General features: G+C 55.7%; 1 protein-coding gene across 4 annotated transcripts in view; it reads right to left on the bottom strand.

Annotated features, from left to right (window-relative positions):
* Positions 1 to 1,189: 1,189 nt before the first annotated feature.
* The window catches only part of HPCAL1 (hippocalcin like 1), a 96,444-nt gene continuing 86,585 nt past the window's right edge, over positions 1,190 to 11,048 (bottom strand). For all 4 annotated transcript variants that reach the window (XM_074341655.1, XM_074341656.1, XM_074341657.1 and 1 more), the window contains 3 exons: positions 7,105 to 7,500; positions 4,823 to 4,928; positions 1,190 to 2,073 (listed from right to left, as the gene is read on the bottom strand). In XM_074341655.1, the coding sequence (XP_074197756.1) occupies positions 1,976 to 2,073; positions 4,823 to 4,928; positions 7,105 to 7,482 (582 nt within the window). In that variant the 5' untranslated portion in view covers positions 7,483 to 7,500 and the 3' untranslated portion in view covers positions 1,190 to 1,975. The remainder of the gene's footprint in view (positions 2,074 to 4,822; positions 4,929 to 7,104; positions 7,501 to 11,048) is intronic.

Genomic DNA, 11,048 nt, shown 5'->3' with positions numbered 1-11,048 from the left:
AATTCCAGTCCCACTCTAAAATGCAAGCCCTTCTCTGGGAGGGGAGATTCCTCCAGGCCAGGCAGAGTTGTCAAGGCATCATCTAATCTCCCTGTAGCAAGCTGGGTCCACCTCCCGGTCACTGGGGGGGGCCCCCTCCCCTACCTCCGGTTGGCCTGTGGTACGCCCAGGGCTTCACCATGAACCAGCCTCAGGTAATGCCACTGGCTCGAAAGGCACTTACAGACAGGATAACCGTTTCCGTTCAGACGTGGAGCCAGAAGAGATACAATAAAATCACTAAAACTGACAAAACGGCCGTGGTCCCTGACGCCTGCAGTGGGTCAGGTTCCGAGCTACACGCTTACCTTGCTCACCTGCCTCCCGGTTACGGCCCTTCTACAGGTGAGGCTCGGAGGTCCCGCAGCAGGTATGACAGACACTGGACCCCGAACCCCAGTCCCGCTCACCCGTCCTGGCTCCTACCAAGGCACTGGTCTGGGTTTCAGCCAATAAGAAGTACGGCTGGTGGGGAAGGGCATGGCAGAACTCTGGAAAGTTCTCCTCCCTTTCAAGGAAGAAAAGCCAGGGCTGCTTCTCTTCCTGCCTGTGGAAGGCTCCCATGCCAGCTGCACAGTGACAGCCTTGTGGGGACCCCCGGTAGACAAATGTGAGCACAAAAGCTGCCTGCGGGGCTGGGGGCGGGGCGGTGGGAAGCGGAAGGAACCTGGCTGACCTCCGTGATGCTCTTCAGCTGCTCTGTCAGCCAAGCCTGCAATGCTTTGCGGCATGTGCTGCAAACACTCCCATGGTTGAAGCACCTTCTGCTGGGTTTTCTGCAGCTGGGACCAGAAGCATCTCCGTGGCCGCAGGCTGAGAAACCAGGCCTGTGCTCACAGCCGTGCCCCTCTGTCCTCACTTGGTACTTGCTGTCCTTCCGCCTTGCTGATTAAACCCTGGGGTGGGGGGCGGGACGCGGAAGGGAGGGAGGCAGGCAGAAGCGTGACAGTCAAACCTGCCAAGAACAATCATCTTTTATTTCCACGACTATTTCTTGGCATTAGGCAGCTATTGAAGAACAGGCTGCACAAGATTTGTAGACACAGTGACGGCTGCAGGGACATAGGAGGGCCAAGTTTACAAACAGCAGCTGGACCTGCCAAGCCCACCTGTACTGGAGCAAACTGAGGGCCACGGGCCAACACAAAACTCAGAGAATTCCGTTTATTTTGATCATTTTAATACAGGAAATGCCAATCAACAAGGGAGAGGAACCTTACGTGGATGCCTGCGTTCGCAACGTGGGTGGGCGCGGCTCCTCAACCCTGGGCACGCATGCATGTCCTTTTGAAACGGGCAGATTGAGTGCATAAATACCACAAAATAACCAGGCTCGGAGGGGTCACAGGCCACGAGGGAATCACGCTTCAAAGGCAATCCAGGCATTAAATACGGGACCTACACATTACATTTCACTTCACCATACGTATAACTTATATATTCAAAGAAAGGCGACCACAGTATATATACGTGCAAGCGGCTTTGGTCAGAGAAAACAGACGAGCTGGGTGGAGCCATGCACAGGGAGGGCTTGCCCATCCACTCTCCCTCCGTTCTTGTCCCCATCTTTTCCAGAGACACCTGTGATCACAAAATAAACCAGCTGGCCTTGGTGCAATCTTAGAAAGTCCCACCAGGATCCTCTGCGTGTCCTCTGGGCTCCCTGCGGGCGGAGAGCTGCCCCAGAAGCAGAAGCGGGGACACTGGGAGCCTTGCATGTAAACACATCCCCGGGGTCGCCCTGGAGGGACCAGGGAGGGGGCGGGAGGAGGCCAGGTGGAGGAGGGAGGCGGCCGCCAGGCGGGCAGGTGCAATGTGCTGCTTGGCAATGTGCCCCGGGAGAGCAGGAATGATTGAGGAGGCATCCACTTCCGCAAGCAAAGCTTAAATGGCAAGACAAGCCTGTGTTTCTCTGCACTGTCCAGACGCCGATCCCTCAGAACTGACTTGCGCTGCTGGGGTCACACTGTAACAACCGGACGATGGACGGGTCGCTCTTGGCACCTTTAATGAATTCCTCCAGGGACAGTTTGCCTGCGGGGTGGAGGACAGGAGAAATGGGAGTTAGCCAGTGCCCACCATTCACCAGCCTTTCAGGGAGCACAGGGACAGCCCCCGGGTTGGGGATGCCCCCTTTGGTCCAAGTCTTGAGCCCCCCTGAAGCTGGACGCTGTTCAGGCTCCACTCACTTCAAAAACCCTTTTTTGCTTTCACCGTCCACTGCAAAGCACCGGACGTCCCAGTGCGGCAGCCTGCTGCGGCTGCGGGATGATTTAAATTCTTTTAGAAATCGCCCTATGCTTTATTTAAGAAAAGTGTAACTTGTCCAGAAAGAACATGGCCTTTGCATCTAATCCAGGGCTGAGAGGGCCACGGCTGGGGAGATCTGAGCCCCGCAAGTCACTGCCCAGGGAATGGTTTCCCACCCGTCCAGCTTGGCCATCCCCTGGTGGTGGCATGGGCCTGCTGCTCCCGCTAGGGGACTCTTCTCTGCCCTTTGAGGGGCAAGAGGACTAGAAAGAGGCAGGCAGGCTACAGGCCCACTGGTGCCTCCATCCCCCTCAGTCCCTCCTACTCCAAGGACCCGGTTACTCCTGGGACCGGGAGACAGGGAAGCAGGTTTTAAATCCAAGGTGCTGTAGAAAGGGGAGTTCCAGAGGCACCGATGCTGGTGACCCACATGCGCCCTCCCTGGCAGTACGGCTACCAGGACGCAGATGCGGGAGGGACTTGGGTTTGAAGCAGACCCTGCATTCTGCCAACATGTGCCCTGGGGAGACTGCTTCTTGCCTCTGCGTTCGAGGCTGTGCAGCGGTAAAATAAAACAGCACCATTTACCCTGAAGGACAGCAGCCAAGGAGCTCAGATTCCATGCCGAGCACATGAAGGCTCCCAGCTCTGCAGCCAGGGGCAAGAGCCCCACCTTCCTACATCCCAGGGTCCTCATTTGTGTGGTGGGGTCATGGGAACACCCATCTCAAAGGGCCACCAGGAGGACCGATGGGGACGATGCGTTTGAGGGGTTCGGCCCATGCCTCGCCTGCAGGATGCACCCAGCTAGTGAGCTGTGGCCGGGAAGCCAGGTGCAATGGGATACATCCTGCCAGGCAGGGGCCTCCCGCCTGCCCACTGCCGAGAGGGACGCCCCCTCCTGTGGGTCCCCAGCAAGGGGGGCAGACAGGCTGGCCCCACAGAAGACTAAACAACCCCAGGCTAAGGGATAGACTGGGAAGGGAGTGGGCAGTCACCCCTTCAGCAAAATAGGTCTCCAGGACCCTCCGATGATGCAGAGGGCTACTGGGCTTTGTCACCCTACATATGGCTGGTGGGGACTTTTACTGGCCACTCCCCCACCCTCTGATCTATGACCACTCAGGGTGAGGAGGTTCTGAAAGCACAAGCCCCTTCCTCCTGGCAGAAAGCAGGGCGGGCAAGGGGCTGGGGGTCCCTGAGCACAGTCTGTCCGGCAGCCGTCAGGGTGGTCCTGGTGCTTGGCCGGCTTCAGTTCACAGGAGAGCGTCACTTTGGTGACACCTGTGCTGTGCACTGGAGAAAACCCGTTGGCCACCCCCATCGGGCACTTGGGGCAGAGCTTGGCTTTCCCAGGGCGGTAGGGAAGGTGAGACAGGGCCGTCCACTCCTGGACCATCCTGCTTCACTCTTCTCTCCTCCAGCATTGCCTCTTCTGTCCCCTCCCCGAGGGATGGATGGACCCCGGGGTTCAACCTGGGAAGGTGCCTGGAGCCGGCCCTCCGAGGGTCGGGGCGGAGGGAGGTTGAGGGTGGAGGGCAGGGCGCTGTGCCATGAGCTCTACAAGCACGGTCTCATCGAATCCTCGCAACTGTGAGAGACTGAACTTATTGTCCCCATTTCACTGAGGAGTAAAGTGAGGCTCGGGAGAGCCAAGACTCCATGCAGGTCTGTTGAACCCAAAGCCTGTGCCTTACTACCCTGGAGGGTGGAAGACACGTTTTAAATCAGCCCAAAGGCAACGCCAGGCAGGAGCCACTTTGTTTCACGTGGGAACATGTTTTGAAACCTGTTCCTTTGCCGCTGACACGCCTGCAGCCACGCCGCACACCTCCCCCTGCTGGATCTCCTCTGCCTCATCCTCAAGCTGCACTTTAGGGTTTAGAGAGCACTTCTCTGTGCATTAGCTTATTTTTAATTTCCAGCACAGCCCAGGGGGTATTTTCTTTTCTTTTCTTTTTTTTTTCTTTTCTAAATGCTGTGTTTATTTATCGTTCAAAAGCAAAGCAGACCTGGCTCGGGGACTGCACTTGACAACGCCGGTGAGAGGCGGGGAGCCATCAAGTTTCATAGCTACCCTCCCCGGCGTGGCTCCTGCAGAAGCTCACGGCTAATGCAGAGAAGGAAACTCGGGGCACATCCTCCCTATATAACCAGCCACTTCTGCTGCTGCAGTGCGGTCCCAGAGACCCTGGCCCAGCTGCTGCAGGCCAACACATCCCAGCAGAGCCCCCAGGGGCCACTGGGGCATGTCAGAATGATGGGGTGCAAAGGGACTCGCTTCCCCTGCCTCTTCTCCCCAGGAGAGGTCCATGTCTCCCCATTCTAGAATCGAGGAGACTATGGCTCAGGGGAGCAGGACTCTGGCCCAGGTGTCCCCACCTCTGAGCCCTGGCTCTCCCCTCTGCAGCTGCACTGACTGGGCAAGGCTAGGGGGGTGCTGGCGAAGACTGAGAAGCTGCAGAGGGGGAGGGAAGGGTCCCTGACACATCTCTGCTCCCGGCGGTGCGGCAGAGACACACAGGGCTCCTACCATCGTTGTTGGTGTCCATCTGCCTGAAGATCTTGTCCGTCCGTTTCTCCGGAGTGGACTCGTCCTCGGGCATCTTCATCACGGAGGACACCATTTTGTATATAGCCTGCAAAGGGGCACAAGATGTGTGTGCTCTGAGGTTCTGGGCTGTTCCCTGGCGAGCGGGGCACAGGTGTGAGCTTCCGCACAGCCCACGGCCGGATGAGAGGGCCGGATGCTCACCCTTCCCCAACTAGAACGTTCCCTGGTCCTCCCAACAGTGTGGATGCGTATCACAGACGGCAGGTGAGCGAAAGGCGCCAGGCTCATTTACGTGAAGTTCAAGAACAGGCCAAACCACCCACTGCGACAGTGGAAATGCTCCAGAACTCACCGAGGATGATGACACGAGCATATGTGTGCACAGCCTGCCACGCTGCACACGGAGCCGTGCACACTTAACCACGGGGTCACGGTACCTCCGGTAAAAGCTAAAAAGACTTAGTCCCTGAACCCCACCAGCCCCAGCAAGGACAGGGCCAGGGTGGCAGTTCTCTCCAGCAGGACAGAGAACCTTCTCTCAGGGGCACTGCCATCCAAGGGCTTGGCACCATTGCTGGCTGTCTCTGTCCAAGGGGCCTGGCCCGGGCAGGTGCCCCGTGCAGCGGTGGGTGTATGCGCATGTGTCCAGGGGGCTGTGATGAGGCCAGTGACCAGCAGCTCATCAGAGTAACGTGCAAGGCCGGGGTGGGGGAGGGCCCGTGCTACTGGGGGATTCTGTGCGGAAATGGCTCGACTGGTATTCTCACTCCTGAAACAGCAGACCAAGAACAGCGGAAGTCTGAGAGTTGTTCAATGTTAATAGCAGGTTTACAGAACAAAACCAAAGAAGGATAAACCCAAGCGAGGCTTCTGATACCCTTACGGTCTCCCCTCATTGCCCTCCTCCATTTGTGGGGGGGGCTGGCCGGGCCTCACAGCATGGCAGTGTGTATCTCAGGGCCTCTTGGGACAGGACCCGCTCCTGGGACGGGGCGAGGCCCTGGTCTGAGCACAGAGGGGACAGAGTCAAGACCCTCCCAGGCCTCTGGTGGGCTGTGAAATACTCAGCTCCCAGTCTGTTTTGACAAAGATGTAGCAGCCAGAGGTCCCACCCAGCAAGCCATCCGCAGGCGCCAGGGGAAGGGACTCAGGGTTTGGGAACACGGCCTGGTGGCCTAGCAGCCAGGTCCCATCTGGACAGGCCTGGCACCCCGCGCTGTTCTGAACGAGCCTGCCGTGTCTCTAAGGCCAGTCTGCTTGGCCAGTGACAGGGATGCCTGTTTGCAGAAGGGTATGGGCCGGCACGGGGGCTGGATAGGAGATTCCCGGGAAGCAGATGTGTTACTTCCACCACCGCCCGGGGCTAAGAGCCAGGAGCAAGAGCTGAAGCACGGGGCTCCCGGCGGCGACTTATCCTCACTGTGTAAAAACCACCTGTTCGGGCAGCAGGTTGGTCACACCTCAGGCCACTTGCTTTAGGAGCTGGTGAGGCCGCTTTGCCTGTGGTTCAGCCCTGAAGTTCCTTCCGTGTAGAGAACACCTCCTCTAAGGAATTCTAGAACTGATCCCCCGAGGCTCCGGGAGTCGGGGTTCGGAGGGGACCCCAGGGAGCAGCGGCTCTGTGGTCTCTATCACATGCCTAGGAATCTGGGGAAGTGAACAAAACTCGGTTTCTTTCTGGAAAACGACCTCACCTGCCAGAGCAGCTGACAGGAGGCGAGGAGGGGTTCAGAGGTGGGGACACCCTGGGGTGGGGCCCGAGCTCTCTGTGGTCACTAACGTTGCAGTTTTCTTTACAACTGAACGTTCCTGGGGACGTGACAAGACGTTTGTTGCATTCTCGAATGAGGGGCCTCGAAAAGGTAACTTAGGTGGCTTCTGCAAGTGTCAAGGGTCCTCTCAATTCCTATAATTCTCAGCTCTGTTAATTCTTAGGGAATCACCGCTCTGAGCCCCAGATTTTGTGCCATGCTGAGAATGACCCCTGCTTAAGGGTTGAGAAGGTCACAGCTCATCAAAGCCCTCAGGCCAGGCCTGATGTACGGCCAGTGATCCGTAAACACCAGCTCTTACCACTATTTGCGAGGACCCACCAGCCAGGGGCCAACCACTCACTTTCACAAGTGCACGAGAGACGGGCGGGCTGCCACCCAGCAGAGAAGGACTGAAGCCCGAGATGAGCAGAGAGAGCACACGCCGGGAGGGGGCTCAGCCTCGGGGGACCTGCCGCCTCCGCCCCGCCGGCCCCAAGGGGGACGCACCTGCACGATCTCCAGCATCTCGCTGCGGCTGATGTAGCCATTGCCGTCCAGGTCGTACATGCTGAAGGCCCACTTCAGCTTCTGCTCCAGCTTGCCCCGCGAGGTCACGCTCAGCGCGATGATGAACTCCCGGAAGTCGATGGTGCCGTCGCTGTTGGTGTCGAAGGTGCGGAAGACGTGTTCGGCGAACTTGGAGGCATCGCCGTAGGGGAAGAAGTTGGCGTAGATCTTCTTGAACTCGTCCACGGTCAGGTGGCCGGTGGGGCAGTCCTTGAGGAAGCCCTTGTACCACTCCTGCAGCTCGTGGTCCGTAAACTCCGTGTTCTCACGCAGGTCCTGCAGCACCTCGGGCCGCAGCTTGCTGTTCTGCTTGCCCATGGTGGCCGGCGGCGACACCTGCAAGACAGGGGACCCGGCTGGGGACATTGGGGTGGCAGAGGGCTCCCCACGGCCCACAGCCAACGATTGGGGTGGAGAAAGGTCCCTAGCATGTTCCGCTGTTCTTTACCAAGGGCTGGAGAGGTCCACTTTGGGCCATCTCGGTGCCTGGGATGTCTCAGGCCATCTAGGACCCGCTGCAGGGAGGCAGCTGTCAGTCCAGGTACGACTAGGAAGGCTCAGATGCTCCAGTGGAGTCAGGACAGGGCGCCCTCACTGCAAGACACATCCTGACTTCCAGAATGTGGAAATGGAAGGGGGGGATGGCAACTTAAAATCAACGGAATGAGGCGTTCATCAAGTGCCCACCGGGGGCTGTACAGGATTTGAGGATAAAATCCTTCCTCTCATCACCCTCATCAGCTCCAGGCAAAACTGTCAGGCCGCCTGCTCTCACCCCAACCCATACCCCACGTGTTCTGAGCAGTTCTTTTCTCTTTTGGGCACCACGTTCTGATTTTATCCTTAGAACAGGCACCCAGAAACTTTTAAGGACTTTTTAGTAACTTTATTTTGCTTCTGAGAAACGCTTTGTGGTTCTAGAATTAGCACCAAGAGACGTGATGTCTCTAATGTTCATAGTGAAATCTCAGGCACCTGTGGGAGGACAGAAGCGTGCTCCCCACGGAGGTTTTCCATGAGACCTGAACGTAAGACTGACCCTGGTGTGATTTTCCTGCCAGCCATTCATACAGCTTCCATCTCAACATTTCATTTTATTTTCTGATTTTCACAGTAACACGTGCACATGGCTTAATCATTTGGGGAGCATATAAAATAGAAAATAAAAACAAAAGGTTTCTCGCCCTACTCCCAGAGGGAACCACTCTGAACTGCTTCTTAACATTTGTGAATTCTAAACATTATGCACAGAATCTCCGTTATGAGAGATAATCACTGTAGTTCACATATTTTCCCTGGTGCTTCCTCTTTCTTCTTTTCCTTCTCCCAGGTTTTATTAGTTTTATCCATACATATCATTATTTTTACGACTTTAAATTACGTAAATTTTATATAAATTTAAATTATAGAAAAGTTCTTTTTCTAACTTCCAGGTAAGGCTGTTTGGCAACATCTTTCATAATTATAAGCACTTTCCCTTGGACGCAGTAACCCCACTTCTAGTAACATATCTAAAGATGCTCCCATCTGTGCACACAGCCTGTGTGCACTGTTATCTGTAATAACAAACAACGCAGGCGCCTGTCATTGCGGACTGATGTGAAACAACCTTCAAGATCTGCTTTTAAGTGAAAAGAAAAGGTGCAGAACAGAATACAGAGTTTGCTACCATTTGTGAAAACAAGAGAAGATATACTTGAGTGTGTTTCTGTGTCTGTCTGATAGTGGCCCATCCTCTCTCTAACGTGCCTTCCTGCACTTTCCATCATGGAGACAAGACACCTTCTGGGATGCTCGAGGCTCCGAGAGCTCAGGATTGGTCCTTTCAGAATCCACTCGCCTCCATGAAAACCAGCCACCGCTCAGAACAAGACATCAACTGGCCTCAGAATGGGTCTTCTTTCACAGCCCACAGAAATGCCAAACTCCTAGCACCTCCTCCACCAGATATAACACATGTTTACAGAAAGGAAGGGACCACATGAGGGAGCGGGACACGTTCTATTAACATAACCTCTAAAAGGTGACAGCCGCAGGGCTCCGAGATCTGCCTGGGGCGGCTTCCGCTTTCCCAGCCCTTTCCTGTGTGGCCCACAGGCAGACACCTGGGGCTGCAAAATCCGGTGGCCCAGCACCTCCTTCTCTGACCGCTTCTGCAGAGCCGGTGTCTGCCCTGTGGTGATGGTGGTTGTGCACGAACACGTGCAGACACCTGCTTTCAGGTCTGGCTAACTTTGGGGAGGTTTCTGGCAAAGCTGGCATTCCAGTAGAGCCTGGATGCTCCCTTTTGGGGGGATGCAGTGCAGGGGGCACTTCTTGAAAGCTTTGGGGGCTCACAGGATGGAGTGATGCGTGGCCCCTCTGGGTCTGGCCTGGGCAACGCCCTTTCCTGCCTGCTAGACACACAATAACCAGGGGAGGACTCAGAGGCCCCCAAGGGAGCAAGCCCTGTAGCCTCCCTCCACCGTGCCTCCTCATCTGACCACGCCCCACAGTAGATGACTGGAGTGCCCATTTCCTCGGTCCTCCGAGGACGGTACATAACTAGTACCACTCTAGGTGCACAGGGGAGAAGTCATTCACTGTGCACAGCGGATGCTTCAGGGTATCAGGGTTTATTCCTTCCTGGGACCCCAGGGGAGGCAGGACGTGGGATGGCAGACCTGCTAAAAGGAAGAAGTTTAAGTCCCTGAATGACTGCATGGAGCAAAGACCTCCCCTTGTAACACGATCAGGAAATACATCTTTATTGTGTTAAGCACTGAGGTGTGGGGGCCATTTGTCCTAGCAGCTGACGGACCCTGACCAGTACAGACCCTCAGGTCCCACCACCAGCACAGATAGGTGAGTGTCCCCCTCCATCTCCAAAGAGGGGAGCCTCTGGAGAGACTCTGGGCAGGGGAACAACAGGCCCAGCGGAAGGAGGGTGCGGAACCAACCTGAAAGGTGAGTGTCTGGGGAAGAGAAGGGTCAGTCTGCACACCAACTAGAGAGCACCCGTTGCCGGTGCCCCCACCCTCCCAGCACGCCGGCCAGGCTCGGCCCGCAAGCTGGAGGCTCTTTCTCCAGGGAAGCCAAAATACTCTTCCTCTCCCAACAAGAAAAGACCTAAAAACACTCACATGTGGGGGGACCCCAAGAAAAAGCAAGCTGCCCCATCACCTGCAGCTGTTTTTGTTATTTAAAAAAACTGATAAGGTACAGTCACAGAGAATAAAGAGAATGCAATGCTGATCATCTTTGGAAATCATGAATTAACTTGAATAAGTATTTAATAAGACCTTATTATGTATCCACCACCATCCTGGCTGCTTCGGGGGACAGATGTATCTGGCATGGGTCTTGCCTTCAGAGAGCTTATTAAGGCACGTGGGATGCAAGCAAGTCGCTGACACTGGTCCATTTCGGCATCCAAATACCCCACAGCTGTCATACTACCCACAGCCACAATTCCCCAAGCACTCACGCCGTGCCTGGCGCTGCGCAGACCATTTCACAAATGGTGAAACCGAGGCCTGGGGTGGGGTGTTAAGTAGCTTTCTCACGGTCCCACAGCCAGTGAAGCTGGGCTGTGACCAGGAGTCCATCTTGAACTTGACCATGGAGCTCCACGATCGACCCTGAACCCTGGCAGGTGGACCGGGCATTCCCAGCTGTATAAAGAAGAAAAGCTAGACTGTGAGAAATTGAAGGAGGCACCTAAGAAACAAAAATGATACATTTTACATTGGGGGAAAACTATCAAGAAATATGAGGCTGGAAAAACACATCTTCCTGCCACCATCTTGAAGGGTAAGTTAGTAAAACCTCGGCTGTCAGACTCACGGCTGATGGGAGGCCACACTTTTGAGGATGGCGCTGCAGGATCCTATCACTGATTTTCC

The sequence above is a fragment of the Camelus bactrianus genome, chromosome 15 (genome assembly GCF_048773025.1).
Source record: "Camelus bactrianus isolate YW-2024 breed Bactrian camel chromosome 15, ASM4877302v1, whole genome shotgun sequence".
Taxonomy (NCBI): domain Eukaryota; kingdom Metazoa; phylum Chordata; class Mammalia; order Artiodactyla; family Camelidae; genus Camelus; species Camelus bactrianus.
Note: the sequence above shows the minus strand (reverse complement) of the source record. Positions and strands in the feature narration are given on the sequence as shown.